The sequence below is a fragment of the Syngnathus acus genome, chromosome 15 (assembly GCF_901709675.1).
Source record: "Syngnathus acus chromosome 15, fSynAcu1.2, whole genome shotgun sequence".
Classification (NCBI taxonomy): Eukaryota; Metazoa; Chordata; class Actinopteri; order Syngnathiformes; family Syngnathidae; genus Syngnathus; species Syngnathus acus.
The window spans coordinates 9,766,955-9,793,603 of record NC_051100.1 but is presented as its reverse complement, the minus strand read 5'-3'; the positions used below and the strand labels follow the sequence as shown (position 1 = coordinate 9,793,603).

The following is a 26,649-nucleotide window of genomic DNA, read 5'->3' as shown; positions in this document are numbered from 1 at the left end:
AAATAGATAGTAGACACTCTTTATTTGCTTTAGTTGGCCACATAGATTATTATGGCCGGCTGGATATGGCCCCTGAGCCTTGAGTTTGACACCTGTGATCTAAATTGTAAGTCGGTTTAAACGCGAGTGTGAATTGTTCTCTCTATGTGCCCAGTAAAACTGGATGGAAATCATTTAAATTTGCATGCATCTACACTACATTCTTATTTTATTGTCCAATTTTCCCAACTATTGGTCTCTTTTTGTCATACAGCCAAGAGGAAGACCTATCTTCATCCTCCAGTGAAGAAGAGGAGAGCGATCAACGGCAGAATGAAGATCTGTTTGGCAAAGTGGTCTGCGTGGAGGGAGTGGCCATGGGGGATAAAAAGAAAATCACGTGGTATCCTGCACTGGTGAGCTCATAGCACCTCTACGGTCAGCATCCTCTGCTCTGTCACTGCCTTTTCCCATCTTTATTTGGATTTTTGGGGGGCCTGTGAAAGCACGCCAGTTTTTGATCCTATATCGCCCAAGACAAAACCAATTGTTTTTGCACTTTGAAGTTGCAGTATTCTTACGACCCTCATGAGGAGAAGCGCTTCATAAAATGGATGGATGGAAGTTGCAGTCACTTGAAGAAAATCAACTCTATTGCACAAACCCTGGCTGTTGCTAACAGTTCCCTTCCATCCACATTTAAATCTTAGGAAGCATAAGCGGACATGCTTTCTATGTTTATGTAAGTGTTCAGAGATGAAGTGGGAGAATGGGAGAGGCCAGGAGTAGGAAAAGCTTCCCCTTTAACTGTGCCCCGCCTACAGTGTTTGTTGTTGTTGGCCTGCTGTTGACCGACCTCCGTGCTGCCTCCTTGTGACAGCCTAGGGAAGTGTACTCTACTTTGTTCACATATTTCTACTGCAACTGTACAGATGGGATGAGAGAAGTCTGGTAAATAAGGTTTGCAAACACAAAGTAAATAATGCCTGATAATGAAATATGAGATGTGCATTGATTTGTTTACTTGCTCTGGACCATGTTGGTAAAAAAGGTAGCAATCTGAGATTGGGTTTGTGCCAAAACAAACATTGTAATGCTGCATGGTGTGTTGTGAATATTGGGACTTGGAGCATGCAGTGCGGGAAATCTTATCTCCATAAAGGTAGTGCTGCCTCCCCTGGGTTAGACTCTGACAGTGGAACAACTCCCACTGTTATGCACCTCAATCTGAGTCAACAGCGGAGCCACATGCTGCGAGCCGCGTACAAACTTTGAACAACCTTTATTCCTCACTCTGCATCTCGATCGCTCGTCTTTCTTGGTCTCAGAGACAGCATAGTTTGGAATCCATCAATCAACATGGCCTTCACAAACACATTTTTCCTTATGCTCTGACAACACCATTTTTTTCTCACTTCTTTATTTTGCTCATGAATATGCGTACGCACACACAGACACACACACACGTACAGGCGCCGTCTGCTACCTCATCTGACTTCTGGATTGTCTCTTGTTTCTACACACTCAGGTCACCTCCCCCGACTGCCACGATGACGTCACAATGAAAAAGGAAAGCTTATTCGTCCGCTCTTTCAAGGACGGAAAATTGTGAGTCTGAATTTTTAATGACGTTATCATAAATATTTGACTAGAAGAATATTTGAATAGTGTTGTGATATGTTTGGCTCATTTTAATCCAACATTAAAGAATCATTTTGATGCTGTTTACTGGAATCATTACTCTATTACAGACCCGATTTACTTGGTTGTATGTGCGCCGTGTTTATATGGTGGCAGATGCAATTATTGTCTCGTTTCCAAGTTTGTGTCCACTTGGTAAATGGACTAAGCTGCCTGCGGGTAATTTTCTTAAAGACTGCAAATTGTGAAAGTTCAGTTTGTTTGCTCACCGCTACTTGAGTTGAATTCCACTGTTGAGAGAGCAGCCGGGGTCTCCTTATCTCAAGCCTTGCATCTGCAACCCACAATACATCTCCTGTGTAAGTCATCACCAAATAATTATAGCACAGAAAGTGTGAAAAGACCTCTTATCATGTCTTGCGGTTAATAGTCAGGTGAAGGGTAGAGCCGATTAGAGGGAAGATAAATCACAGATGAAATGCCTGTTTTATTCTTGTCAGGTATTATTACACGGCGCACACAGTAGCTGTTCCACTTCCTGTCGCTATTAGATTTTGCCCCACTGCAATCAGCACAGTCTATCGAGGGCTGGAATCCAGAAATATTAATGCGAGAAGATGGAAAATCTATCTCTGTATTAATGAGATTTGCAAGGGTTGGTTCCTTCCAATCTGCCTGCCTTTATGTGAAAGGAATAACAAGATGAAAGAGGTGATCAGGAATGTTTTTCCTTATTACCACAGAGGGCAAGTTTCAGCTGTCAGCCACATGTCATTGTTTTGTTATGTTTGCATCTTGATGTGCTCTTAGCGTTTTTTTCGGTCCTCACAATTTTGCTATGCAGCGAACCATTTGTTAAAACTAAGCAGGTTATTTGCAACCAACTCATCCTTTCCAATAAACTCCACTCGATAAGGGTACCTGTTCACCTGCTTTTAACACGTTCAAAAATATTTCCACTATGTTTTTTAGTGTAGCCTCTTCACGTCTATTATTCCAAAGTGGTGCTAACTGAGTGTCATCTATGTGCTTTGTTTGCTGATGAGAGTTCACATCCATAAACCTGCTGACCTCGTCAATGCAGCTCGTAGGTTAATGTGCGGAGCTCCCTCCCCAGAGAGTTTGCGATCGGTTAGCGATAAAAATGTGCTTTTTGGAAACAATAGCTTTTGAAAATATTCTTAGGGAACGCAAGGTCACACATGCAGAGGGCAGATGGGGGAAGGCAGGGGGATTCATAGTGTGGTTATTCATAGTGTGTCAGATTGTTACCCTAGCAACAGTGGAAACAAGCTTTAACTCCCTTTGTTTGGCTGGCTAACTTGCCGCATTGGTCAAGTCAACAAAAAAAATGCCATTGGCTTGGCTAAGTGCAAAACATTTACTACTAGTTTGTGTTTTTACAAGCGAGTGTTTATTTGTTTTTATGTGTAGTTTATTGCTGTAATCATGCAACTGCTAATGAGCGTCACGTTTCTTTTCTTGCAGTTACACGGTGCTACGGAAGGATGTTCGAGAGATCGACGCAGATTGTCCCCCTAAGGCTGATGCAGGGCTGAAGCCGGGTGAGAGTTTCATTTCAGTGCGCTACACTTAACATGAGTCATAATAAATGAATTCACAAATATTTTGCGGGATGATAATGTTTTGGCACATCGGTAGCAGACATTCAGTGTGGATAAAATTTTCTTTGAATCCTTCCAAGAATTCTTATTAATAGCCTTTTTTTCTGATGGAACAGTGCTCCTATTTTATAAGATAACAATAAGCAAAACACTTTCTATTATCTAATTCCACTCCTATCTGTGTTATCTGTCTGCTTTACAAAAATGTTGTGACGATCTGACAAGGTTGTTTAATTTTGCTTACTTCCCCTAGTAACCTGTCACAAACGTTTCCTGCCGTGAAAAATGTTTCGCTGTTGAATGACCTCATTAATGTTTGACTTTTTGTGTTTCAAGAAGCCGCAACCTCAACCGCACTCTGGGCGGGGGTTTGAGGGGGGGGTTAAACCAAGGCCGGAAAATATGCTTGATTTTGAACATCTTGTTCACGTTTCATTTGTTGATACAAAAACCAATCCAGCAATTCATGTGTGTGTTGAACAGCGCTGGATGCAGCCCTGGAGTTCCAGCAACAGTTGGTCATTCCCATTGCCTGGAAAACTGAAGTGAAAGAGGAAAGCTCCAGCAGTGAGGTTGATGATGATGATGAAGAGGAGGAACAAGAGGAAGATGCCAGTGCTGAGGAAGAAGAGGTGAATCCTTAATCACAATCATGCTTCTCCCCCCTCCCACAAATTAGAAGTGGAATTCAGCCTCAAACAGTCTGTTGTGCTGGATTTAGGAGGAAGTGGAGCCTTACCCCGAAGAGAGGGAGAACTTCCTTCAGCAGCTCTACAAGTTCATGGAAGACAGAAGTGAGTTTAGGATCGTGCTGATTTAATTAAATAACATAAAAGTCTTCAATTTGTGTTGTTAACTTAAACACTTTAACTCGTGTTTTCAACCGACTTTTTTCAATTACAATATCAAATGGACGTTCTACATGATTTCACCGTTTATGACAACCAGTAAATGCATCACAAAGCAAAACACCAAACACATTATCTTGACTGCATATTTTCTTCTATGTTACTCTAAGGTTTGTTTATCATTTGTTATGGCCTCTAAATCTGTTCACAGGAACGCCCATTAACAAGCGGCCTGTTCTGGGTTACCGGAATCTCAATCTGTTCAAGCTCTACAGACTGGTCAACAGACTGGGAGGCTTCGACAATGTGAGGGCCGCAGTGACCGCACTGATTCTTTATTGCTTAGTTCTTGGTAATTGTTCTCTTGCAAGCTAAATCCAGATGCGCCCTCTGGTCTCGCCAATTGTACACAGATTGAAAGTGGCGCTGTTTGGAAGCAAATCTACCAGGACCTCGGTATCCCTGTGCTCAATTCAGCTGCTGGCTACAACGTCAAATGCGCTTACCGCAAGTATGTACAAGCGCTGCGTCCACAACTCTGCGGGCCAAATGCTGCTTGTTTCTTAGATGCGCTCAGCAGTTTCAGGACAATCTGACAGGAATTGTGCTTACATGCAGGTACCTTTATGGCTTTGAAGAATACTGCACTTCCACAGCCATCACATTCAAGCTGGACCTGCCTTTGAAGCAGGCCCCCAAGGGAGAAGCGACGTCTGTAGTCGAGGGGGGAAACTCAGCCCCCACGTCAGCCATCCCAGAAGAGCAGAAAGACCATGGAAATGCAGAACCCAAATCTGTAGTCTGCAAGGTGCAGTCACTCTTTGGATTTTCTTTCAGGTGCATGTGTACAGTAGTCGCATTAAGTGCTTTTATATTAAAAGCATCCCTCTCCCTCAGGAGGAGAAGCTTGAGGTAGGGCTGAACCAAAGTCAGTGCACATCTTCAAAAGCTGGGGGAAATGACAGAAATGGAAACAGCACCTATGATGAGGAGGAGGAGGAGGAGGACGAGGAGGAGGAGGAGGAGGAGGAGGAAAAAGACAGTAGCCCCCACACAGGAGACGCAGATGAAGGTTCTTCCACGTCTCGCCTCGGAGCCGAGAGCATAAAACGAGAGCACGACGAGGACCAAGACGGCAAGGACAACTCTGGGTAGGTGGTTTGAAGGGATGACTCCTCAAGCAGGATTGAAGGAAAAACAAAAGATACAGTGTGGGTGGAATGTTGTCATTATTCCGTGACATCCTTCAAAATATCAGCAGTGTGCTTTTGATAAAGACCAAAGTCTTTCCTTGGTGGCAGCATCTGCCACCACACAGACCTTTCTTTGCACTAATTCCCAGTTCAATCCACCCTCTCTTCGTCCAACTAAGCTCATATAGCCACTGTTCTTTTATATAGTCATGGCTCAGCTGGCAAAGGCGTCTTTGAGCAGCAAAGCCTGACTGACTACCTTTCACCCGGCCGGCATGCATCACATTGTTGCTTTATCTCTCTCTTACTGTCTCTCTCCTGCTTCGTCCGCTCGACAAACGACACGGCCTCTTGACTTTCACCCTGCCCTGATAACGACAAAGCTACTCTCCTCTCGTTTCTGACGACCTCATATTCAGCTTTATTAAATGTTCCTTGTGACCGAGTGTGAGTGTGATTGTTGTCGCTGACGCTTCAGACCGCTAGATGCAAGGCTTTCTGTGGTGATAAATGTTTGTTTCTTAGTCATTAATATGTTGTCTGTTTTGTTGAGCTGAGGCCTGCCTTGTTTGTTGACGTCATATTGGACACTTGTGTTGAGGTTTTGCACAGTGTTGCACAGTCACATTATCATCAACCACTGTTAACTTCTTAAGTGCTTTTAGTTGTTTGTATAGCAATGCATTTTGATACAAAGAATATCATCAGTTATCATCCATGGTTGTGCTGATTTGTCAACTTCTTGATACTTTTGAGGAGATAAGAATCGTTAGTCCCTTTTTTATTTTTTTATTCTTTTTTTTTATGTTTTATAGCCGCTGTGGACATTGGCAAGGTTGACCTTTATTAGATCGTTAATAGCAAAATATGTCATCCAAAACCCAGACTTATTTTATCATCTTGACATTTTTACTTTGTGATTTGCAAAATCCCCTTTTGACAAGTTGATTTCTGTTCAGTTTTTACACGCAAATAATATTTCTTAAAAACGACTTTGAATTATTGTGCATTGAGGTGCTGCAGTTGAGGAACAAGATGCTATTTCACCTTTTAGGCAATGTTTAATTTCCCCTGTCCAAATATTTAGCAACCCATTTTTTTCCCTTGCCAGAGCAGTTTTATGATTATATTTTCAAACGACAGAAAAAAAGGCTCTCTCAATAATATTTACGGGACCAGATGATGCTATCAAACATTTGTTCCCTAAGAAAGTACCTCAGTATTTAAAGAATGTCTGCAGCTTCTTTGGCTTGATCATCTCAATTGAAAATGAGCTTCTAGCGGCAATCATTCACTCTGAGGACTGACTGTCTGAAGGCTTGTCAGAACTGCTCCTCATGGTAGCTAACCAAATTGAATGTTTGTAGTGATGCTTCGGGTTGCTGTGTTGCCTGCCATCGTGCTTTGCTGTGCTAACCTGCGGCCCTTGGGGCCCTGGCCCCTGCGTCATAGCCACTTAACCGGCCGGCACTCCTCCTTCACTGCCAGTAGACCCTCCAGCTTTGACGGTTCCTGACTGTTTCTCACCAGCTCCCCCTTGTGGCCGTTGTGTTCTCTACAGCGCGTGAATGGCAATCCCAAGTTTGCTGTGTGCACCTAGCTAGGGCTTGAATAGTTAGTAGGCTGGACTTTCCATGAATGACGTAACATTCAAATGCTGTCGTTTGGAAGGCTTACCATGTATTATTCAGTCTGCTGTACTGTAGATGAGGGATAGGACGCTCATGAGAACTGTCAATTGCCTAGAATAGCATCAGACGGTTTGATGATAGATTGCACCAACGTGGGAGGGTGTGTGGTTTTCTCTGAAGCAGACTAGGGACAGGAAGTGCTGAACTTTCTTTCTTGCAGGGATGACAACAGTCAGGAGGGGGAGGAAGGGGAAGAGTTTGAGTGTTACCCCCCGGGGATGAAGGTGCAGGTGAGGTATGGGCGAGGCCGCAGTCTGAAGACGTACGAGGCCACTGTGAAAGAGGCAGACGTGGAGGGGGGAGAGGTGCTCTACCTGGTGCACTACTGTGGCTGGAACATCAGGTAAGACAGGACGTGGGGACAGTCACCTAACTTATATATTCACCCTCAAACCAAATCACATCTTAACCTTCAAATTGGCCTTTGGGATCACCACTTCATGGATATCCCTGCTGCAGTGACTAATGCGCTCCTCCTCCTCCTCGCAATTCTGATTCATCTGATCTTCTCTCTTGGTCAGAGTTCACTGAGCCCTCTAGTGGCAGAAACAGAATTGGGCACGGGGTTGATGTGGAACGTTCCTCAGCTCCTCTTAGCCAATTGTGATTGAACCCCCTCCCCTGTCTGTCCACCCCCCAGCTGTCTGAACAGACAGGCTGAATTTCTGTTTCATGCTTGGATTGGCCACACAGTGGTTCTAGTCAAATTCCTGTAGATCCTCCAGTCCCGAGTTACGCTAATCTCAGAGAGGCTAAACAATCATCTCTTTGTTACACTCACCTCTACCTAAGTGGGTTTAGGTTAATGCAGTCTCAACTAGCGTGTAAGGGCAGCTAGCAAAACAAAAAAACCAACAACAAAAAAACACATAAAAACACATTTCATCGTCTCATTGTTGTCGTGTTATCCTGTGGTAATCTAACGACAATGGTTGTTCTCCGCATTGTGTATGTGTGTGTGTGATGTTCTGAGATGTCCTGCAACTTTTCATTCTTGTACGATCCAAATAGCACCTTGTGTTCTGTTGGTTGTGGTGGTTGGTGTAAATATGTTTCTCTCCTCCATTGTAAGGCTTCGTCTTTAATTCGATTGGATGTATTCCTTTGTACTGAAGGCTTTTTGTAACGCGGCAATGTTTCAGGCCAGACAGCCGACCGAGGTGGCTGGCTATGTGCTTGGTGGTGGTGGTGTGTGATATTTGATCGAGCTGATCTCTCGGATCTGATTGATGAAAACTGTCTTCTCTGTTTTGTTTGTACTTGCTCTTTAGATATGATGAATGGATCAAAGCAGACAAGATTGTTCGCCCAGCCAATAAGAATGTACCAAAAATAAAGCACCGTAAAAAAATAAAGGTACCGCTTTGTACAGCTTTTGGATTTTGGGCTCGATGACATAAAGTAGATCGCTAATTTATATTCAATTCACAGAACAAAGCTGAGCGGGAGCGAGACCGGTTGGAGAGGCTCAACGACAGAGACGCCCTCGGTCCTTCATCCAATAATATCCGTGTCCCTCGCTCCAAGTGTGACCTGAGCCAGGAAGTATTTTCCAACCTGGATCACGGTGACGACCAACAGGCTCAGCAGCACTCTCCAGCCAAGTCCATAGAGATTACGTCCATCCTCAATGGTCTGCAAGGTAGCAACACTTACACAATCCGAACCTTCGTCACTCTCTCGCGTATATACTGAAACAAGTTTTTTCTTATTCTTCTCAGCCTCTGAATTGTCTTCGGACGAGAGTGACTGTGAGGAGGGAGAGCATACTAAAGAAGACCGCGACACATGCAGAGATGTAAAGGGCACATCAGAGCTTCAGAAAACCTCAGAATGGAGAGAAAGTGGTACTTCACCCAATGAATCCAAACCTTCTGCAGTCTCAGGGAAGAGCCTTGAGTTAATCAGCGGGGAAGTGGGGAAGCGCAAACCAGATTCGATTGGGGAGGCAAGTACCAGGAAGAGGAAATCTGAAGGGGCAGCAGAGAGGACCCCAAAAAAGCAGTCCAAAACCAGGAGAGCCACAAGAAGCGCAGACTGGTTGCCGGTAGGCTCTTCCAGGAAACTGGAGGAGAGGAGTGCTGGTGCCATGGAAGAGAGAGGGGCCTCATCTAGTAGTAGTTCAGATGATGAGGGAGCAGCACTTTCTGGCTCCCAGGCTGACGGCAGTGAACGAGGCCACCCAAAAAATAAAGGTCCCCCTTCCAAAAAGTACAATGGGACAAAGGAGAAGAACAAATCCAGCAGACAAGCGGGATTCTGGGACATTCCTGAAAAGAGGGCCAAGATGTCTGGGAATGGAGAGGAGAAGCCGGCTGTGCGCTCGAAAGGCCAAAAGGACGTGTGGTCCAGCATTCAAGCGCAGTGGCCAAAGAAGACTCTCAAAGAGTTATTCTCTGATTCGGACACAGAGGCCGCTAATTCTCCTCCACCGCCCGCACCTTCCAGTCTGGACGATACAAGTGTCGAGCAGGAAGCGGGACCCGAGGATGACGCCTCAGAGGAGCACATAGAAAATGACAAAGTGCAAGAGTTCCCGAGCAGTGGCAGTAACTCTGTACTCAACACGCCACCCACCACACCAGAGTCCCCCTCAGGTAGAGGCAGTACATTGGAAGATTGCGGCCAAGCACCGCCGCCTTCCCCACCGGCGCCGCCCACACCCCCCTGTCTGCCTCCGGTGTCAGCTTCTGCAAGTCTCCTGGCGGGCCTGGTGCAGGAGGAGGTGGCATGCCGACGCAGCGAGAGTGACAGCAGCACAGTAGAAGTGGAGAGTCTGGGTGGCGAGTTGCCAGATCTTCCACGGGACGAAGGGACGGGTTCCCCACCAAAAGTGTTTGATGCCCCGCTCTCCTCCAACAGCAGCAGCAACTGCAGCCTGGAGCTGAGCAGCAGCAGCCAGCATGAGAGCGAGCAAAAGTCCAAAGGTACAAACTGCAAAAGCATACTTTTCCCTGATCATGGAGCCACATGACCTCATTTGTTATACACTTTGTCATTGTAGCATCTGTGAATCAGAAACGGCAGAAAGAACCGCACACAGGTGGCGTCGCAAAGAAACATAAGCCAAACCGCAAGAGCCTTGGTGTGCCTCCCAAAAAGAATAGGAAAACAGGTAAACACAACAACGCAGACTTGCTCAAAACAAGTCCCGTTTACTTATTGATTAGCCTGCACACATCATGCCTGCCCGCTAGGACTGGAACTCATTTTTTTATTTTTTGTATCCTTCAGCCAACAGCAGTGACAGTGAAGACCAATCTCTCGTGGAAGGTTCTGTCAAATCAGCTGCCAGCAAGAATGACACATCGGACGTCAAGGTTACTGTTTTGCCTAAGTGTCGCGGCCGATCTCCCCCGTCAAGCCATAAGTACCACAAGCAGGGTGACGCCGATCACTCGCAGCACCGGGAAAACCATGGAAGATCGCCGCGGGTTTACAAGTGGAGCTTCCAGATGTGTAAGTGTGCCAATTGACTGTATTTATATATGTGCATTTATATTAATAACTATAGTCCCAATTCTGTAATTTACATACTACAAGCCGCTACTTTTTTGCCATGCTTCAAAAGCTGCAACTTTAAATGAGTTGCGGATAGTTTATGGATTTTTACTAATGTGCTTCACACCGCCAATACTTTTACTTATAGTCTCGTCACATCTGACCAGTGAAGTTGACGAGCCATCACCGTGGACCAATGAAATTGTCATACTCGTACTAAATGTTCATATCATAGCTGCTGCAGCTTTAGATCAGGCATGCTTTGTAGTGAATTCATTGATATTTAATTCTTTCTATATTTCTCGAACCACCAGCTGACTTGGAGAAAATGAGCAGTCTGGAAAGGATCTCATTCCTTCAAGATAAGCTTCAGGACATCAGGAACCACTACCTCTCCCTCAAGTCTGAGGTGGCTTCCATCGACAGACGGCGAAAGCGCATGAAGAAAAAGGAACTGGAAAGTGAGTTGTCGTGTTTCAGAATGTGAATGAAAAATGTACCAAGTGACCAAACCTTTCTTCTGGTCTGCAGGCACTGTTGCTGCGTCATCTTCATCCTCCTCCTCTTCACCATCCTCGAGCTCGCTGACAGCAGCAGTCATGCTGACGCTGGCCGACCAACCGGTATCTTCATCCTCCTCCTCGTCACAGAACTCTGGGGTATCAGTGGAGTGCAGGTGACAGGATGTAGCAGCAAGGAGCCGCCGCACTAAGCACTTAACCAGCACCCTGGGGTCGATGCCCCCGTTTCCCTCCCACAGGATGGACAAGTCAAGCTACATACTGTAACAACTGGGGAACAATGCCAGACCAGAGACAAAAAAACAAAAAAAAAAAACAACAAGCACTATTTTTTATTGACAACTGTTTTCTTGGCAAGCTAATGGCACTTAAGTGCACTTTTATGACGATTGCATGGGGGCGTGAAATTTGTCTAAAGAGATTCACAATTGTCTTTTGTGCTCTACTTAATTCTAATTGAACATTTATAAGAATAAATTTTTACAAGCAATAGCTGTTTCCATTTGATAAGAAATGCATTGGTAAGGGGTGATTTTCATTCAAGTCCCTCCTGTGCGCAGTCCTCGTAGCTCAACGCGGTGCCACCAGAGCTCAGTTTGAGGAATTCAGATGAGCCACGTTGGCATTTAGGACAAACAAAGTAAATGTGTAACTTAACCATGTTCCCTGTCCAGCACCATCATAAAAAAGGCTTTTGTCAGTCCAAAATTCTGATGACAATGCTCATCATATCTTCTTCAGGCGTGCATATGTTTGCATTGAGTCTCGGAGGTCACTGGTAGCCACAGTGGATGGATTATGGTATGATACTGTAGTGCCTTGCAGTTCTTTTCCATGTGGCACTTGGAGGAAGGACAGAATTTTTTCCTGCTCCTCCTCTCAAATCAGAGGGTTGCCTGAAATGATATCCCTTACAAAAGACTCAAGAATGCAGTGTAACTGAGTGATTGTGTGTTTCTCTGTATGTGAAAGACGGTGAATAATGGCTAGTGATGGATTTTATCGGAATATTTAATTGTAGAACTATACTGGATCACCTGTAATCTACTACTGAATACTTATCCAGCTTGGGTAGAAACCGTGCAATGATGATGAACGCAATGGTTGTATTTCTTCATCACTTCATCTGCCTTTTTTTAACCATTTCTTGGTTCATGTCTCCATTTTTAACTACAGTCGTTATCAGTCTTTTTGTCTTGACTGAAGACTTGCGGCATGTCCCCAACTGGATCATTGACTTGAAAATAGCCGTAAGAGGTATTTACAGTCGAAATGAAGTGGAGTCCCATGTGTAGTGTTCCAAACAACATGAAGTAATTTATGTTAAATGTGCTTTGTTTTCATGAAATAAGGCAAAACATAGTTTCCCTTCCATGTCTGTTACACTTCTCATACTCATCCTTCCATAAAATACTTTGTTTTCCATGTGCTATGACCAGAATAAAAGTAAAGATATTGTAAATGTACATTTATATTATACAGTGATGTATATGGATACAACATTTTCTCCAGTGTTTCCTTTGTATAAATCTCTACTCAATGATAACCTGAAGTTACATTTTGTTTAGCACTTGTATGTAATTGTACGCTTTTGTTATAGATTTGTATATTGAGAAGTGTTTTGAGTCAAGCTATTTAATATCTTGCACTGTTAATAATGTACTTTTTTGTACAGACAGTTTTATGCTTTTAACTGTACTTTGTGTAAATATTGAGTCACCGCATGCATGTTCTCCTTTGTCCCCATTCAGTTTTTCTTGTAAGATTTTTTTTGTAGTTTGTCAATTTTGTTCTGACTCATTCGTTTAAATTGTTGTTTCCCTGTATGTTTTTGCATTTTTAAATTTCACGTAATATTTTACTTTGTATTCATTTTTTGTTTTTATTAGCTTGTGCTTGTCAGAGAAGAATGGTGTTTTTTTTATGAGGCTGACCTATTTTCCAAACGGCATGGGAAATGGTTAGGCTCATTGATTATGATAAAGGATCTTATTGAAATAGTATTTATTAGGTTCATCCGAGGACGGTCATTGTGTAATTTATTGTACAAATGCAAAGCAAAAGCCTCTGTTTGAAATAAATGCCATAGTTTGTGAAGTATCCAGGTTGACTGTTGGTGTCATTGATAAGTTTGTACGATTGTTTGTTTCCAATTTTATATTCTGTATTCTTGGGGAAAATGACAGCACATTTCGTGCAATCTACCGAACACATACCATTTGGTTCCACTCTGTACACTTCCTATATCTAGTTTTCTGTAATTTTCCACACCAAAAACCAAGTCGTCTCATGTTTAACAAAGGTAGGGCGTTACTAAATGTGTATATACTCCAATTTGTTTGGTCTCGAATGTGTCAATCTTAATATTAGCCAATGAGGTGCTATTTCCGGTGGCAGAGCCAATCATTGACTTGGAATTCGCAGCGTTGCTACTAAATTCCTAACTAACTTGCAGCTGGGTGACTTCAGTGCCGTGTCGTCAAATTGCTCAGAATGGATGCAAAATGGACAACCTTTGTCGTGCGACAAACGGTGAGATGATGCACTTTTAATTACTTGGCGTATTAAACCTTGAGCAAATGTTTGTTTGTTTTTGTGAAGAGAAAGGCCACGATTAAATATTGAGCAGATCATGATAAAAACCACCGGAAGCATGTTAGCTTGCACGTGGCCCATTAACCGCATGTAGTATACTAAAGTAAAACAGCGACTATGTTACAGAATGCTTTTAATTTTGCTCAGTTGCATTGGTTTGCAGAATTGTTTATATAGAGACTTGCTTGCTTTTTAGTGTCCCGAAAAAAACTATTGTGCTAAAGTTACCGCAGCTCCAGTTGTGCAAAACGAATAGTTCTTGAGCAGGCAGTTAGTTACGTGTGTAGAATGTTTTGACGTTGGTTGCATCCAACCCAAATGGATCATTTAAAAATGCATAATCGTCTGAAGCACGCTTTTTTTTCCTTTTTTTTTGCTCTAACAGGTAAATATGACTCAGCAACATCTAGGCTTCAATGAAACGTCCATCTCCACGTGTTCCCCACCAATCACCTTAATATTAACGAGGTGAGCTCTTTAATAATTTTAATGCATCAATCAAACATCATGTTTTTTCTTATGGCAGCTTTGATAAACCCCCCAGTTGTTATCTGTGACCTCTGGGACAAGGAAAGTTGCAAGATGAATTTTAGAACATCCAAAACCAAGCATCACTGTAATGCTCTTGGTTATTTCACCTCTAAGACAATTCTGAGTGATTGTTTCCATTTGTGCATTCTACTTAATCTCAATATTAATCTTAATATTCTAAATTGCTGTGTATCTGAAACTATTGAATGTCATGCAAATGAAGATAAAATATATAGTCTGTCAAACTGTATGTCTGTGGTTAATGTAAATGTTTCTCACTTGGAACAGGCAAAGATGACCTGCACACTGACTTAATATGTGGTTTACCTCAGCCACATTTTCTCAACTTAAATCCAGAATCCAACTCCAGGTGTGTATCTCTTAAACATTACATTATTGTCATGTTTTTTTATTTCTGCTGGCATCTTTAGTAAACCCCCCAGTTGCGATCTGTGACCTCTGGGACAAGAAAAGGTGCAAGAGCAATCTTAGAACATCCAAAACTGAGAGCCACGTCTGACGCTCTTAGTTATTTCACCTCTAAGACAAAAATTCTTTCTGACTTGGTTTACTGATTGTGGTGCTGAATCGAGTCTGTGGATGACCAATATTATTTTCTTTCTAGTGTGGCATATTGAAAAGACAAGACAACACAACACAGAAGGACAGACACTGGTAAGTTTTTCACTGTGTGGTAGGTAGAAGTACAGGTCAAATGTCATCCTCTATGCTGTAGATATGCGTAATTCCCTCAGAGTTGGTCCTTAAAAATGTCTTAGATAAAATATGGGTGTGGCAATAAAGAAATTAGACATTTCTGGCTTTTGTTTCAGCACGCTGCTGTCACACCTTTATTCTGTGCTTTTTAATTTTGTTTGTAATCTCATGACATACAACTCGATGTGGTACGGACGTGATGCAAAGATTCGCGCTGACTCCATGGTTAAAGTTGGGGGGGTGGGAATTTCAACTTGTCCAAAAAGTCTTTGGAGAAGAATGATAGGATTTGTTTTTTAAAAAAAGTAAATCTCAAATCTACCTGAATCCAAACTATAACACCTATATGTTTAGAATTCTGGTTGACATATCAGTCTCACAATTCTGCAATTGGCCATCAGTCCAAATTGTAGACAGTATTTTGCCCCAAGTTAACTTGCCTAAACTGCACGATACCTGTGGTATTCAAAATGGAAGGATGAATGGATGTTGTTTTTCTGCCCATAGATGGCAGTAGCAATGCACAATAGAGCTGCTCCTTCTCTATGGAAAAATAGAGCCATTTTGCGTAATGAGTGCAAATGTTCCTAACGAATTCAACATCCGAATGCTGGAGTCGGGAGAAAGCGAGCTAATGTTGGTCATCTCATTGGACCCACTTGTCGAGAGACTGTGTTTGTTTAGCTGGGTGAACGGGGTCATTGTGTTTTCAGTGGAAAGCAGCACGTCCGCGGAGTGTCTCCAAATAGAGCCATAATTATTTTCCTCCCGTCTGCAGCTGTTTTTCTCTCTGCTCTCGCAGTCTTGACGTTGCCAGGAAACGCGAGGGAAGTGTAAACCCGGTTTCTGCACTGAAAATACACAGAGGATAGTGAAAAGTCCATGCAAGATGCTCTACTTTCCGTGAGCTCATGCCTACAAAATGTATGCACAGTCATCTGCGTGAAGTGGCTTGTTTGTCAAGTAAAATATGGACTGTAGAGTTACAGTTGGAATGGAATCTGCTGGCAGTCCGTCTGGAACACTTTCTCCACACAAGTTCACTTCCTTCGTAAACACCGGCCACTTATTCTAGTATGTTGGCTGAGTAAAGCTGAAGGATGCCTGGCAAGCAACTACTGCCTACCTTCTAAAACGGGAAAGTAGCACATGAAAGGAATGGTGGGAAGCATGTTAGTTTCCACTGAAAATTACAACACAAAGGTGTATACCTCACTAATACATGCATTGAAATATTTCAGGATGTTTTTATTTTGATGATTACAGCTAATAAAAATTGTAATTTCAACATCACAAGAAATTGGAATATTGCAGGAAGAACTAAAATATTTATTGGTCTTGTAAACAATAGTGTGAATGTTTGCTTGTTTTTCCTGGAAAGTATTTTCCCCCATGTGTTTAAAGAATACTTCTGTAATTTTACTGAAATGTCATTTTCTAAGGTATTCCAATTTACTGGTACTGTGTGATAGTGAGATGTTCTGTTAGTACTGTTCAGTTTTTCATCTTGTTATATAGTGGGTTTAATTTGGTTCATCCTTAAAACTCCTTAAATGTATGCAAATACTACTTGTATTTTTGTAACATCAAAATATAGCCATAAGAAACAACAAAATAAATGTACATTTTATACTGCACAGCACCATTTCCAAGTAGTTCATTGTGACTTTATATATTTTGGAATGAAATTGTAAATTTGTGTTTCCCTTTAATAATGCATTGTTATGCAGAAAATTGCTTTATTGCCTTGTCAAAACTGCACCTGGTCAGTCGAGATTGATGTTTTATGATTGTCTTGGCCAAAACCCGAGTGAACAGCTGGATCAACAAAGTACTATTTGTATTTGCGTGGAGAATTCAAATTATTCAAATCACCGTGCAGTAGTGATGACTTCATCTAAGTCACCTACCTTTGGGTGTGTTCACGTTCTTGGCATGAATCCGTCTCTGTGCTATTAAAAACAACTCAATAGGTGGAGTCGTTTGTAATAACTATTCTAGAGTGCATTCATGGCCTCGTTCGTGCAACACTGGAATGAATATGAGTCAGCGCTTCACGTTGAGCCGGCCGGAAAAGAAGCGCTCAATGCCCCTCAGGTGCAGTAGGGGGCGCTGTGGCTCCGAGCAACCCACCACACGCCCCACTTCTCAGAGGCGTGAATGAAGGATGAGATCACGGCAGCTCACTTTGACAGCTTTAAAGACGTCTACAGCATGTGTTCATGTATTTGTGATACTTTTCCGTAAGTGCTCACAATAACTCTTTCCGATTCGACAACGTAAGCTGTCAATTATGGTTATGTTAAAATCCCTGATCGGAGAGCACTGGGCCTGTTTTAAAAGCATCATTCTAAAAGCTTTCATGGGAGGAATATTTAAGCGGTGCAAGACACGGCTGGAGAACCTGTCACCAAATGATGGCCAGCCGTAATTAATGTTGCTCTGCTGTTTGGCCGTCTGAATGTCAGGTCGTGATCTTGCGCACCGAATACCTCGCATAGCTCAGATTGGATATCTGACAGGTGGGGATGACTGCTCGCGCAGGAGCAGCTGTGTTTGGGAGTCGGGTGGCCCGAAATAGCTCGCTAGTATGTGGTTGCCATGGCAGCTTCAGCACTAGTCTGAGGAGCTTTTGCTAAGATCTCTAGGAGGCCCGCCGGCATATGTGCTGTTGAGCGTTTTAACACCCGATGCCCAGAGTCTGTGGCTGATGTCATGCACGTAGGACTCGTCAAATATACACTGTCACGGAGGGAAACATTAGAAGCCGCCAGCAGCTAGGTATAATAATAAACGCTAGTTGCATGGGCCCATTACCCAACACCTCGGTATCATTCACCAAGTGAGGGCGAAGATGACCTAAAAATAAAGCGGCGCTGTATGTGTGGTGCGTCCCCACCGATGACCCATTTTCCATCTCAAAGGGGCCGAGGATGGGTGGAAAATGAGAGAGGGAGTGGAGCCAATCACGTGAATCCAAAGCAGGCTTCAAATCCTGCTGGATTTCTCTTTCACTAAAGCCTTTTCTGTCATGTGTTTTTTCCATTTTTATGCTCTCCTTGTGCTCATCAGAAGTCTCCTTTCTCACTACTAATACGCTTCAGATATGATCAAAACCAACATTTTTTTTGATAATTGACACCTTTGTTTATATTTCAACTTTTGTGGTGAAGGCATAATTCATTTCACTCAACTGGCTGCAACAGCTCTCCAATGATTTTTTCTTTCTTTCTAGTTTCTAATATTTTTTTTGCCAGGGATTGTATTTCTACCCTTTGACGCTGGCGCCAATGTCGTCACACTTATCATTATCTGATGACGGGATGCTCTGCGAGCGCACACAGTTAGAGCACAGTTGGCTCGATTGGGTTCTTTTTAAAAGGCAGATCAATTCTCAATCTGCTGTGAAGTGCCCATTTTGTGGGACCTCTGTGTGGAATATTCTGCAGCCCTCCATTTGCGGTTATGGCCTAGCTTCCATTCAAGCCCTCTTGTTTACATTCCCTGCCGAGCTGCACGGTGGGGGCCGCACGCACCCAACCGCCTCCTAACGTCATCCTGCCCGCTCCTCATCACCAGTTTCCCGATAAGACTGAAATTCAATAGTGCTGCTCTGCCTGAGAGGAGTGAGCGCATCACATGACTCGTGAATCCATGTTTACGTGGGGCGGTGTTTTGGTCTGGCGGTGAGCTCCTCTTAGAGGCTGCCAAATTTGTAATACTACATGACAAAGAGGAATTATCACATTTCCCTTCCTGACTTCCGTCATCAACATTATCTGTGCAATACACAATGGAATATGTAAAAGTATTCAGAGCAGCAGGATGAAGCGAGGGTTAACTGAGGCACTTATTCCCCCCCCCCCCCCCACTTCCTCTGCCTGTGATCTGCTCTCCTGTCTCTCTCTGGCACAGCGGAGCTTTGAATAGCATGAGAGAGTCAGACAGGCTTGTTTTGCATACTGTCGCTCTCCTGCATTGACTTGTAGCAAATCCCTGCCCTCGGGAGGCATGTCAGAGGGGATTAATGGGAGGGCCCGGGCCTCACAGAGTTCCCCATTGTAGCTGCACAGCCCTGCACTGTATTTTCATCGTGCCGAATGAGAAAAGAGCGAGCAGGTGGGGTGGTGTTGCTGGTGAAGGAGGGGTCGATTGTGTCTAGTGTGCAATGGGGAGGGGGGTATACAGTGGTGTTATTTCTCACTGTCCTGATTCTTTTGAGAAAGGGAGGGCAGGAGAGAGTAAATAATGGATTTGGAGCAGCAGGATAGTGGAGGAGCAGAGCACGAAGAGGTGTGTGTGTGTGTGGGGGGCGTTGACGGCACTCAGGGCATGCAAGGGAAGGCAAGCAGCCATGCACAGGAAACAGGAGAGCGAGGGGGGAAGTCGAAGCAGGGGGGTGGAGAGGGGAGGCTGCATACAACAACCCGTCTGTGGTCCTCTGGGGAATGTGGGGCCTCAGCAAGAATGCGGCAATCCTCCACTTCCGCTCCTCTCTGCTTTACCAAAACAAAACCGCTGCTTCTTCTTGCCGCTCTTGATGAAAGCCTACGTTTACATGATGAGTGGCTTTAATATTTGGTGAATGTAAGAAATGCATCTGGTCAGCTAGTCGCAATAGTCAGAATAGTAAACGTTTCTGGAGAAAAATGATGATACGACCTGTTGTTCAGCAGCGTTGTGGTCCACTATTGGATGATTGGGTGAGAAATTTGTGGTTATTCAGTTATTAGCTTTAAATGTTGATGCAGAGTTGTAAAGTCAATGTAATTTAATTTATTAAACTTAGACAAGAGTCAGGAAAGATTGTACAGGTGACAAAGCATCTATAAAAAAAAGCAATCTTCTCGAGTCTTATTGCAGAGAAAATGCTAACGCTTCAACTTGTCAACTCGTCTGGAAATACCCATACATTTTTTACACATGAGATCCATTTTTTCTTTTTCCAGGCTTTAAAATGTGTTCTTGTGTAGACAAGTGGCCCCATGCCTCACATTTTGTGTCCATTTGCAGTTAAAAGTGATGTCTATAAATGGCCCCTGATGGTAATGTAGCGATGCTTTGATCCAAGCAAGCCTTCATCTCGTCTGCCTTCAATCAGCAAGACGGCAGTCTTAAAAAATAGAAGCCACTTTTCTAGTTGCAGAACATGTCTCCGTGCAATAATCTGGGATGAAATGCTCTTTGAAATCATTTCTTTTTGAGGCTGGATGTCACCCCCCCTCCGTCTGCGTTTGACTGTGATGAAACTTGCGCTATTATACCATCATCTCCTTATCTCTGAGCGTCGCTCTCCCTCGGCTCTTCTCTCTTTCTCCCACGCCGGCTTTGTTTTTATGTGAGCGATGAAGGAGACCGTAACCTTGGAACATGACTGAAGCATTCCCGACGCCCACTGTGTCGATAATTCGGGGGCAGAAAAAAAATAAATAAAGAGTTGAAAAAAAACAGTTTTCTTCTCCTTTGCATGAGATGTAACCTTGGAGGAACTTTTATTTTATTGAAGATTTATTGTCTTCCTGTGCTGCCTGGCGAGCTGCAACCCACGCGTTCACCTAGGAACTACAAAGTGGGTTGGACGCCTTGCATCTTGTGGAAAGGCAGCCTTTGAAGACTTTAGCTTTGAGCCGTGTGCCTCATCAATTCCCCGCGCAAAAAGACGCATTTGAATGGAAGACCAGCACGCAACGAGGGGGTGGCTTATCGGCCCAGCTCGTTTAATGTTATTCATTCATGCACGCTGTTTATTGGACAAGCTGTGCATGCAAGATTCGGCTCCACAGTGGTTGCTTATGTAACATAAGGATGCGATGTGAGTCACTAGTTGCATTTTTCTCCTGGATTGGACCTTTTTTTTCCCCCATCCAATAAGGGAGTAGTTGCAACCTCCTGCATCAAAGTTGAATGAAATCAATTTGACTATTTGTCGGTGGGTCATTCTGGGTGATGCTAATGCATGTCGCAAAAGAAGCAAAGGGCAGTAATAGAGTGAAATAGATATGCCCTGCCCCTCCTCCATTTTCATTTCATTCCCAGTCTAAAGTGAGTGGTACTTAGCACAGAAAACTCCCGATTTATTTGTCATTTGGGGCCTTGGATTTGTCACATTAAATCTGCTTTTCTCCACAAACTGGGGAGGGAGATTACAGGCTCTCATAGGCAGTGAGATAACAGTGGCAAGTCAGGCTTTGCCGCTCAAATGAAAGTCGTCAAGAGGATGATGCGGAGAATAGAGAGGGACATCGTGCGCTACATCTCATTCTCATGCCACGAGTACGCCGCTTCTTCGGACCCTTTGTGTCCTGCTGGAAATATGATTTTGTTCGGCCCACCGATCCAATTGAAATGGCGGTCAGGCTTGCAATTGTTCAGTGAACCTAAGCTGCTCTTTCCTATCCTTCGGCTCTGCTTCTCACTCGCCACCAAAATCCCCCTCAGGGCATCAGCCCGTTGAACACATTGGCACAGTGCGTGCGTGCACAAATTGAAGAAACATTCTCAGCCCTCATTCCATCACATTTCTGTCCCCACTGCTTGATATTCTTTTTCTATTGACAGAAACATGTTCCCAGTGGGGATGGAGAACATGAATATCCACCATTTGACCTATTTTACAACAAGCTTTGATCTGCTTCCTATTTTGCTTGCAGTATATTTACGCAATCTGTGATGGTTGCACGCCTAAGATATGAGCAACCCATACTTGTGTTCAAAGCGCGCCGTTTATTTACGTCCAGCTTTTTTTTTTTTTTAAATGCATAAATGTATCCATATTTTTCCTGATGGAATAGAAGGCAGCAAAAGGGGTCCTCACTATTTATATATAATATTATATATTATTATATCTTCAATATATTTAAATAGAAAAAGCCCCCATACAAATCCGTATGTGCAAATCACACAATTATTTTTGAGTATTTGAATTCATGAGTTTAGTTTGGCTGAAATCCATCTTCTACACCGTTTGAAGGTTTTGCTTCAGAGGCGCTTCACTGTTTACCTTCATTCATAACGGCTGCATTCGTTCATATTTTCATTTCCACGCGCACTCTGCTGATTAATGAGTCGGTCACTTCTAAAGTAGATTCTGCAGCCAACAGCTTTTCTAATTAAAAAAGTTGAGATGCACTTGCTGCCAATTTGGTATAATTATGAATTCATGAAACAATTAATACAACAAGTCATTACACATGGGGTTATGCCGGCTTGTCGGCGGGAAAAGATTCCACTTTGTCTCGATGCAGACTGAGTTAGTGCTCTATGGAGGCTTTTAGTCCAGCTGATGATTCAAGGCATCTCACTATGGAGCTCTGTGAAAGCCCACCAACTTCATCACACGCACATGCACCATTCTTCCATTGGGACAACATTTTTGACATCCATTAGGAGGTTTCCCATCATTGAGCCGGCCGGGCTCGGAAAGGAGGGCTAATGATGTAATTCCCTCAGAGAGCACATTAAAATGTCAAAGTGCAAAGAGCTGACATCATCCATTTAGCACACGTTTTCCAATCATATACATTTGTCTTTTCCTCCTCCCTACAAACTGCCCCTCCAAGTTCTACTTTGGTGTGCAGCTGCATGCAGTAAAAATAAGATAGCATTGCATCAAAGCATGTCTTCCCCTGCGGCGTTAAATGGTTTCCTCCACACACTTTTCTTCACATGGCTACCTGTCAAGAAAAGTCAGCATTAGAAAGTTGCTTTACAAATGAAGGCATTGATTAGCAAAACTGCTTCTCAAATAAGGCCTTGATATGTTATATGCGTCCTTTTGTAGATGTACAGTACAGACTGTATACTGTAGTCTGTTAATAGACTATTCTGTACCTTCTGAGGCAACAATATAAATGCTTTCCAGGGGAAATGTATGATACGAGTCATATTTCCACAAGGGAGACCTGACAGCTTTTTCTTTTCCATCCCAGTGAGTGGGCAGGCTTTCACTTCAATAATGGATGCTGGAAGACGGGAGTAAGTAGACGTGAACTGGAAGCAGAGAAGGGAGGCTACGCCTCACTCAATAATGAATCAATTGATCCCCTGCAGATGATGGATACGGTTGCTATGACGACAGATGCAGTCTTACTCAGGGCACGGAGAAAAGAGGTCTACTTCCCAGAACTGAGCACTCAGCTTGTGAGTGCTTAGAATTGGAATTGTAAGAGCACGACGTGGTGGATAAATGACAAATATATTGGAAGGTAGCTTTATCCAGCTGAATGGATGTTCAATCACAGTGAGGAATTAGTGTGCAAAAACCATCAGTCAAGCTTTGAAAAATTGGCAAAACTAATCAACTGTTCCCATTTTAGGTATAAGCAGTGGATTGACAAGTGCTTATTCTGGATTTTAAATCTCAACACACACTTGCCTTTCATGTGCACGGCGGGGTCTAAAAAAAAAAGGTGTTTACCACGTCTGCATGTGTGTCTTTTGTTGCCATGGCAATGTGGCTACTTCTGTTCCAGCTGGGACCATGTTGCCAAGTAACAGCTGAGATATGAAGAGAGGAGGCGAGAAGCGTGGGCTCTGGGAAGGAAGTGAGTGGGAATATGGTGAGCCAAGGATAGGACGAATTGTACAAAGATTGTGAACAAAAGCGCAGCGAGCATGAGGTCAAAATAGCACACTGGATAATAAAAATGAAAAAAAGGCGTTTCAATTATTGCCTCATGCTGAAAATGCATTTTATTTTCCTCTTTTTCAGGCTGTGCCTTACTGCTAGAGAATATAAATGCTGTGGCCATTACAAAGTCTAAACTTAGAAAAGGAATTGACTGCATACTAGCAATCGGCATCTTACTCACTTTACAGTCTGATGTGCTTGTTACGATGTGACAGCATGGTGATTTAGTTTTGATACCAATTTTAATTGGACCAGGACATTTATTGGGCTGTTAATGTATGGAAAACCTCCTTGTTAGGGAAGAGCAAGATGCGCCATTTTCATTGAAGACACTTGTTTTCTGTAGACAAAAGCCTCACAACATTGTTCAGGCACATGCATTTCTTTTAGACAGAGGTCATGTGGAAACAATGACCTATTTTCACACTATCGTCACTATTTCATACAAACCTGCGGAAAAAATATCCCATATGCATGTCAGGACAGCTAAGCTATCTAAAAATGTACTTGCACAGTCCCATACTTATCACGGGAGAGCATATATTTAGCATTTATATGGAAGCACAATTGTTTTCAAACATCAACCACCTGCAGCTGATGCAGTCAACACCATTCGAAATTGCTAGTAATAATTGCAGCTTGTCGTGTATGGCCGCATCGACCCCGCCCCCGGCACAACCGCAGCGAGGGCACCGCGCTTGCCGTGATTCATGGGCAGTGCAGAGAAATATGGAGAACACTCCAGCGTTGAAGCCCCCTGGCTCAAAACGAGAATGCGTCCTTGTAGTCCAGGAGGCTCCGGAATGCAGCTGCACTCGGTGGCCCCTGTGTTGAGTCAGCACTGTTTTAGGACATGAACGGGGAAGGTTGGCGTGAATGTTCCCAAGGTTTTTCCACGGTTGTTTATGTTGGAATTGTGGCTCGCATTCTCGGGTCGCGCCTGTATTTTTAGCAGCTGCTCATGTTTTTCAGATTCTTTCAAGGACAGGCAACACCCAGTGAGTCACATAATTAAAGATTAGCAAAAGCATGACGGTATGTTTTTAGCGTGCACATTTACAAAGACTTATTAATTGTCAACACATGATTATGTCACCCCAGCATTGTGTCGGACCGCCGGCTCAAACGATTCCTCTGGTGCTCATTAATAACACACATTTTTTTGTCCCTTACCACCCGAGCGTGCTGATTTGATGCCATGGAAACACAGGCCGTGATGTGCGTCGTCGCTCCGTGTGGGACTAATTGTCATCCCCCAAACATGCTCGTAGGCTCAAGTCACAGCATTTGCTCGCCGTCTTTGTTATATGATCCTCATGCTCCAGTACTCCTCCACAATAAAAAGCCAGCACAAAGCCCACTGAAATCCAGTGCGGGAGTGAGTGACATAGTGGAAAACAACAGGGGGAAAAAAAGGCAACACAAAACAACCCATCTATTGAATTTCCTGCAACCTTTCCCCTGCTCTTTGATCCAAACAAAACAACGGCCTGGGAAATTAGAAATTTGACACCTGGAGCTCAGGAAAAGAAAGGGTTGCGTAAAAGTTGCATGCCAAAGATGAGAGCGAGCACCGCGTTTGGGTAGGAATTACAGGTGGTGAAAGCAGAAAACCAAAAACAATAGCGCCCAGGCTTTATATAACTCGGCTTGCCTGTGGCGATTGTGCAATGTTGCCGCAGTTGTCTGGGCTGCCGTAAACAGATGCTTTAGTGCCTCTGGAGGCTCAGCCATGTTCCTTGATGCAGCAGTTATGGGCACATGCCCTACTTTCATAAATCAGAGCCGGATGAAAAGGAAATAGTGTGAGAGGAAAGGAGGGACGAGCTGCGAGAGGGGATGCCGAGTGGGGGTGGGCGGCTTGCGAGGGAAAGGGGAGAGGCTGAACAAGGCTCATATTGATGTTTCAAACACAGCTGCAGGCGTCAGCTGACTAGCTGGCCTGGAGCTCTGCCTCCCGCCTTTATCAGCTTACACTGTGACCTTTCTCTCTCCACTGGAATAGATCCTCCCCCCCCCCCCCCCCTCCTTCTCTGTGGGTTATCTGACCCTTTACCGCTCACTGTCCACATCCCCCGATGAGTTCAGGCCCTGTCCTCATTGACATGGGATTTCTGAATGTTGGTTTTTAGGATGCTTTACGCAACACCCATCGAGTAAAAACAGCCGTGTTTGTTTTTGTTAGCGCGTTTGAAAGGTTGTCAGACCAATCGCACAAAGCTGTAAAAACTAGAAATGAACTGATATAATTTATTTCCCAGACTAAGTACGAATACAATTGCTTCCATTGAAGCACTCACTTACTGCATAGTAAATATAATGCCATTTCCTCTTTCTTTATTGTGATAAAAATGCATTTTTCAATCAAATATTATACAAACACAAACATTTCTTAACCATAGTATACACCAGAATAAATCTCCATCTACAAAACAAAATATATCATAACTGCAATTGTACGGTCTGTGTTAACTAAAGCGTTGCAATAAAAGTATGAATTTGCGTAGGAATCGTAATAATTTCGTGGTACAGAACACATTTACTTGGAACCTGTACCTGAACACGCAGCCATCATGTGACCGCTCGTGTATCCATGAATGACGGCCGAAGACGAGCCAGAATAACTTCTACAACACATCCGTAAAATAATAACAAACAAAATGTACTCATAGATGCAAAGAGTTACCTAGAACAGTTTCATTTGCACAAAATGCATCTGCAGATGAATTCCACATGGCAAAAATGTGTTTCCATCAATAGCACTTGTGAAACTTGCCGCTTATCGGTTTGTCATCTTCTTCCAGTCAATATTCATGTCATGCCAGTTGTTTGCAATGTCACTACAAAGTGCATACCAACATCTTGTTCCCCCCCCCCAAAAAAAACATCTTTTGTCTGCCATTCGTCACCATTTTGTTTAGAGTTTTCCTCCCACATTTTGACATGCAACGCCAATGAACAAATGGTTGCGGTGTCATAAAAGTACTAACCACACATGTTATTTTTGTTAACACACTCCTCTCATTTCACTATTTTACAGTGTTTACAGGGAAACACATTTGGTACCATGTTGAGGACATATTTTTAAACAATCCCATTTTGTCACATAAGGAAACAGCCAAAATAACCGTTTGATTTTGTTTTCAGTTCGAAATTGTAACGTGTCAGCAGCCCTCAA

The 26,649-nt window shown here is 43.4% G+C and overlaps 1 protein-coding gene, 2 long non-coding RNA genes and 2 other non-coding genes across 9 annotated transcripts in view; 4 read left to right on the top strand and 1 right to left on the bottom strand.

Moving 5' to 3' along the window:
* The window catches only part of arid4b (AT-rich interaction domain 4B), a 30,791-nt gene extending 17,692 nt beyond the window's left edge, over positions 1-13,099 (top strand). Inside the window, exons 8-24 of one of the 3 annotated variants that reach the window (XM_037270911.1) lie at positions 254-395; positions 1,508-1,587; positions 3,109-3,185; positions 3,729-3,877; positions 3,967-4,039; positions 4,305-4,399; positions 4,507-4,604; positions 4,712-4,901; positions 4,991-5,244; positions 7,138-7,320; positions 8,249-8,333; positions 8,409-8,610; positions 8,699-9,904; positions 9,982-10,092; positions 10,212-10,436; positions 10,793-10,939; positions 11,010-13,099. In XM_037270911.1, coding sequence (XP_037126806.1) covers positions 254-395; positions 1,508-1,587; positions 3,109-3,185; positions 3,729-3,877; positions 3,967-4,039; positions 4,305-4,399; positions 4,507-4,604; positions 4,712-4,901; positions 4,991-5,244; positions 7,138-7,320; positions 8,249-8,333; positions 8,409-8,610; positions 8,699-9,904; positions 9,982-10,092; positions 10,212-10,436; positions 10,793-10,939; positions 11,010-11,158 — 3,466 coding nt within the window. In that variant the 3' untranslated portion in view covers positions 11,159-13,099. Of the gene's footprint in view, positions 1-253; positions 396-1,507; positions 1,588-3,108; positions 3,186-3,728; positions 3,878-3,966; positions 4,040-4,304; positions 4,400-4,506; positions 4,605-4,711; positions 4,902-4,990; positions 5,245-7,137; positions 7,321-8,248; positions 8,334-8,408; positions 8,620-8,698; positions 9,905-9,981; positions 10,093-10,211; positions 10,437-10,792; positions 10,940-11,009 lie in introns of all 3 variants that reach the window. The other 2 variants (XM_037270913.1, XM_037270912.1) reach the window with 2 other exon arrangements.
* Positions 13,100-13,396: 297 nt separating this feature from the next.
* Positions 13,397-16,490, top strand: LOC119134341. 3 transcript variants are annotated; one of them, XR_005100306.1, is made up of 5 exons: positions 13,397-13,531; positions 13,980-14,062; positions 14,414-14,495; positions 14,751-14,800; positions 15,645-16,490. It is a non-coding gene; the product is annotated as an uncharacterized LOC119134341 (long non-coding RNA). The 3 variants fall into 3 exon arrangements; XR_005100307.1 differs by having other exon boundaries at positions 15,621-16,490; XR_005100305.1 differs by having other exon boundaries at positions 14,751-16,490.
* Positions 14,115-14,245, top strand: LOC119135285. The gene has a single exon (XR_005100537.1). It is a non-coding gene; the product is annotated as a small nucleolar RNA SNORA14 (small nucleolar RNA).
* Positions 14,545-14,676, top strand: LOC119135284. The gene has a single exon (XR_005100536.1). It is a non-coding gene; the product is annotated as a small nucleolar RNA SNORA14 (small nucleolar RNA).
* A 2,905-nt stretch (positions 16,491-19,395) lies between the features above and the next one.
* Positions 19,396-25,706, bottom strand: LOC119134342. Its single transcript, XR_005100308.1, has 2 exons — positions 24,645-25,706; positions 19,396-24,296 (listed from the first exon to the last, which is right to left on the bottom strand). It is a non-coding gene; the product is annotated as an uncharacterized LOC119134342 (long non-coding RNA).
* Positions 25,707-26,649: the final 943 nt, after the last annotated feature.